Source organism: Amyelois transitella, chromosome 7 (assembly GCF_032362555.1).
Source record: "Amyelois transitella isolate CPQ chromosome 7, ilAmyTran1.1, whole genome shotgun sequence".
NCBI classification, from domain to species: Eukaryota; Metazoa; Arthropoda; class Insecta; order Lepidoptera; family Pyralidae; genus Amyelois; species Amyelois transitella.
Genome location: NC_083510.1, coordinates 1,534,204 through 1,539,419, shown reverse-complemented (window position 1 = coordinate 1,539,419; position 5,216 = coordinate 1,534,204). Strand labels below are relative to the sequence as shown.

The window sequence follows — 5,216 nt, the reverse complement described above, 5'->3', positions numbered from 1 at the left end:
TGGTGTTTATTTAAAGAGGGTAATGTAATGGAATGAAGATACGCGTTTGGTTTGTAGGTGTTCATTATATTTAAATATGTATACCTACATGTTGAAATGGTTTACCGTATACCTGAATTAGAACAGCGATATTATATTTGATGAATTGCGAGTATGAATTATTATTTTTAAGTCAGAAAGTAATTGGTCCAATTTTCTGCATGTTACATTGCCGTATTTTGTATTAGTCGTTCAACATATTAAATAAACTACAAAAAGTAAAGCCGAGTTTTCTGCGAGTCAAAACCATTTCGCCTTATTCTTGAAAGCTTGGTGCTTGTAAGGGCGTTGGGCCCTCTGAAGGCCCCCTGGCGTTTCATGGCCCTTTAAACCTACCACTTGGCGGTGAATGTTATCTTCCCATCTACCATATTGAGCGTTTCAGCAGGGTTGTAACGATCAGCAGGCACATGTAGACACACGGGAGAATAATTTGCGCGTTCCTTGTGCGTTTTGATAGACAGTAGGTAGGAAGTTTTAATCGAAATAGATTAATGATGGATAAGTAATTTTTTTACTGTATGGAATAGGAAGATTTAATTTCAGTCATCAAAATATTTTCTTAATCCTTCCAAATACAGTACGAAAGCTAAATGTATTATTACAATTGTATCTTATTTCTCCTGTTACAATAATATCAACTTCACTGAAAGGCCACAAAACGGCAAAAATGAGAAAAGTTCAAACAATATCCCTTTCAATTGGAGCCTTGCGCGTCCGAAATATCGGACCAAGTTTTCCGACCGAGGCTTTCCCAGCAATAAAATTTGCATAACTACGCTCCTTGCCACGGCGCGTCTTATTAAATTTCTACCCTCCAAAAGTCATTAATGGTTTGTACTTAACCACCTACTGGTGTTATTTCGTGATAAATCATAAGGCATCGTGTTATGGTCCTTGGGTGCGGATGACTTTTATTGCCTCCTCAAGATGGAAGTAATCCTCGCAACCTTCGGGATTTGGGATAAGCCTTTGTTTATATGTATTTTTACGGGATAGCGTTATGAGTTATACGTGACTCGTTTGCTAGGAAATGCTTCAATCTTAGGAAAGCGATGCTTAAATTGTAGGTTAACTAAAATAAATACAAAATACTTCATGATGTTGAGGAGGTGAACTGATTGAATAATTATTTCAATTTTAAGATTTATGTTGCAAACTAAAAATGTCATTAAATATAGTGAAATAAATTTAAAATGTTATTTATTTAAAGGAATTAAGTGTATCACACCTCACCAGTTGAGTTAATTACCTTTTTAATTGTTTTGTGCTATTCCATCTAATTATAAAAATGTGGTATCAGAATCTGTTAAAATCACAATGACAAAACAACTGACATACAATATGAGTAATGCATCATCAACAGCAAACACTGTCCCGATAACGACCACCCATCTGTTGGTGTCGAATTGCAGAGTTTGCATTCAATCGCCATTCGTTAGTTCGCATCCGCCTCGTAAGCACAAACGAAAAATGCGTTCATTGCAGCCACTTTTATTTACATTCCTCGTCCACCTTTCGACTCCAACTACCGTGACGTGGATGAGAAATGCAGTGTTCAATTTGCCGCAAAATTTCGTCGGTGGGAAACTTCCCTGTTCTAAACAAACCGTGCTATTTCCCGAAGAACTACAAGAACCCATTAGATTAGTTGGTAACGTGTCAGTTAGTGAGATAATATTACCGAATGACGGTGAACTTTATTTAGATGATGTAATTATAGCGTTGGGAGTTGATGCAGAAGAACAATGTGAAGATGATAGACAAGTAGAATTCAAAGACGTTTCGTACAGTTCGTGGGAAGATCCTGATGTTTGGTATTCAGAAAAATTCAATGAGGCCACGCCTGATGCGGAACGTGTCCCTTGCCACGAAGATATAGTGCTGTTTCCAAAAAATACACAAATCGATATTGAACTTCCAAAAGATACACAATATATTAACATGATGATCATTGGTGATACTGAAGTATTGGATGTTGATAGTTTGAGAGCAAATTTCTCATTCGATTTCATACTAAACGATTACTGGGAAACTGGACTAGCATTTGTTAATACGAAATGCTCATCAAAAGCTGGTTGCCCTTGCCAAATAAATACTCCAGAAATTAAATGTTATAAAAAAAACTGTCCTGAGCCAAAATGTCTGTATCCAATACAACCTACAGGTCATTGCTGTAAGATATGTGGTGGTTCTATTACCTTCGAAACGACTCCATCATTCAACATGGTGGCTTTCAAAGAAACCGTTGACAAAATTGTTGGAAGTTATAATCGTGATCAATTTGTGTATCATGTTTCAAAACTTCCTCAAACTTGGGAGTCATTCATTGACAGTACAGAACGAGAAGCCAGAAACAAATTTAATGATATTTCTGGTAAAGTACATGTGATCGTAGTGGAAAAAGGTGAATATACAGGTGTAAGCACTGAGGTGATAAATGAGCTGTATCATAGTATGTCAAGAATGGAGTCAAAGAAGTTGTTCTTGAGCGGGAATCCGATTAATATGGTTGGTTTCGGTTGGAAGGTATTTATATCAGCGTTATTGATTGTAATGGGTATAATGGGTGTTATTTATGTTTACTACTATAGACTTCCAGATCACTGGATTAGGAATTTCTCCCTGAATATGAGTATACCTGGTAGACCAGTTTTGTCAAGATTCCAGCGTAGAACTGATAGTGTTTTGTCTTTGGCAAGGCGGGATTCCGAAGTATCCCGTATAAGTACCGGGGGATTCAGGAATCCTATGTATGATTCCAAAAGAGGGAGAGTTGTTGTAACTGAATCGGTTGAAGAAGAGGAATAAAAAATGATACATTAAAACAAAATGGCTTGTGTTTAAACGCCTACCAGTAATGCACCTATAATTTATTTTACTGGGTACTAAAATTTGGAAAACAAAAGCTATTTTGGTGAGCCCTTAAATTGTACCCAAACAAAATGTCAGTTTTGACAAATCTTGTATAAACAATAAAGATACAACCAAATAATTTAATGACTCCGATTTATATTATTTTTGTATAAAGTATTCAGAGCTATTGATTTAATTATAACCTACTTTAGAGATAAAGGGTATCGCTGATAACGTCTATTATTAAATATCAAGTTTTAAACGATTGCAGTGCTATTTCATTTGATTCCACGACAATAGCTAGTTATATTGTAATGACACTACCAGCAATGCCTCAAATTTGATTGAATGTAAATAAAATCTGTCATTTTGCATGGTATAAATCAAATGGCTCCCGTTATAGATGATTTATCTGGGCATGCAGACGCCCTGGCGCGTAGTATGGGCTGCCCGCCGGCCCGCTGCGATGATTTATATTGTGCTTGTGTTGCGGCGAAAATTAAACTATAAATGAAGTTCTAATACAATATTTAACTGACAAAAAGTCATGCCTGTTAAGAAGGGTACTAATTTTGTTGTACATACATATAGTCACGTCTATATCCCATACGGGGTAGACTGAGTCAACAGTCCCGAAAAGACTGAATGGCCACGTTCAACTGCTCGGCTTAATGATGGAATTGAGAATTTATTTTTTTTGTTGTCAATGATAAAAATATTTAATTACCAAGTATAAGAATTCATAAGCATAACTATAAAAGGATGATATACTAAAAACTAAACGTTTAGATGTTAAAAGACTTTTAAAAACCTTAAGAAATCTTTCGGAAAATCAATGTAAAAAAACCTTTTTCTTATATAGCTTTCACCCACGTCTTTTCCTGCTTGAATATCCTATGGCCTTTTCAGTACAAAAATTTGGAATGTAAATGTAAATAGCAGTGAAGATGCAACAAACAAACTTTCCTTTACAGTTTTCTTTTAATATTAGTTCGGATCGTAATTACACTTGCTCTAGATGAACGTGGCCATTCCCTTCCTCATCTTTTACGAAATCAGTGCAGTGATCCCATTCTAAAGTGTAACTAAGACCATATTGTCACGTATCAGTGCAAGAAGATCGCAGAGTTAAAACTTTTTCGACTAGCTACAGCACACTTGTGTTAGTTATAAGGATTTTGGATATTGTATTATATTATTTGTTTTGTGTCTGCAGCAGTGTCTAATAAACGTTTTATATATTTCTCTATCTATTTATCTATATCGTGCCTACATACATATAGTCACGTCTATATCCCTTGCGGGGTAGACAGAGCCAACAGTCGTAAAAGACTGAAAGGCCACATTCAGCTGTATAATGGAATCGAGATTCAAATAGTGACAGGTTGCTTGCCCATAAGAGGAAAGTTTATAAGCCTACCCCTTAGTCGCCTTTTACGACACCCATGGGAAAGAGACAAAGTGGTCCTATTCTTCAGTTTTTTTTAAATATATTGTTACTATAACTAAATATGTCCATGCATTCTCCATTGAACTTCCGAAGCCGGCTTACAACTCACCTCACGACTCACGACCCGCCATTGACGCTATTGTTTCTATCCGAACACAGATTTATGCCCGTTCACCATATAACGCCTGCAAATGTATACGAAAAATGGACACATTGACTAATGATTGCTGATTGTCCCGGTGATAAGCGTGTGTGAACTGAACCATCGCTTGCATTATTTGCTGTAGGATAAGATAGTGCCGTGTGGTTCCCGGCACCAATACAAAAAAAGAATAGGACCACTCCATCTCTTTCCCATTGATGTCGTAAACGGCGACTAAAGGATAGGCTAACAAACTTGGGATTCTTTTTTAATCGATGGGCTAGCAACCTGTAGTTGTAGTTGAATCTCAATTCTATCGTTAAGCCAAATAGCAGAACGTGGCCATTCAGTCTTTTCAAGACTGTTGGCTCTGTCTACCCCGCAAGTGATATAGACCTGACCATATGTATGTACGTATAAGATTATACAATGGAAGAAGGAATGGAAAGAAATATGTTTATTTGGTACAAAATACAAATTAAAATATGATTACTCTCACAAGTTTTACATGTGATTGTCTACCCTGTTAGGATAACTGAATCAAAGGCTACAAGCGTCGTTCACTTACCCTCCTAAAATTATTAAGTTTTTAACGGTTTGTCGTACGTTACGTCTGTACGTTGATATGTCAGTCAATCAGTCACTCAGTGTCCTCTTTTATTACATACATACATAAAATCATGTCTATATCCCATGCGGGGTAGACAGAACTCACACTCTTGAAAAGAC

At 36.4% G+C, this 5,216-nt stretch overlaps 1 protein-coding gene across 1 annotated transcript; it reads left to right on the top strand.

Moving 5' to 3' along the window:
* Window positions 1–1,494: 1,494 nt before the first annotated feature.
* On the top strand, window positions 1,495–2,850 carry LOC106143495 (protein amnionless). The gene has a single exon (XM_013345606.2). It carries the CDS (start codon window positions 1,513–1,515, stop codon window positions 2,848–2,850), a length of 1,338 nt encoding a protein of 445 aa, XP_013201060.1. The 5' UTR covers window positions 1,495–1,512.
* The last annotated feature ends 2,366 nt before the right edge of the window (window positions 2,851–5,216 follow it).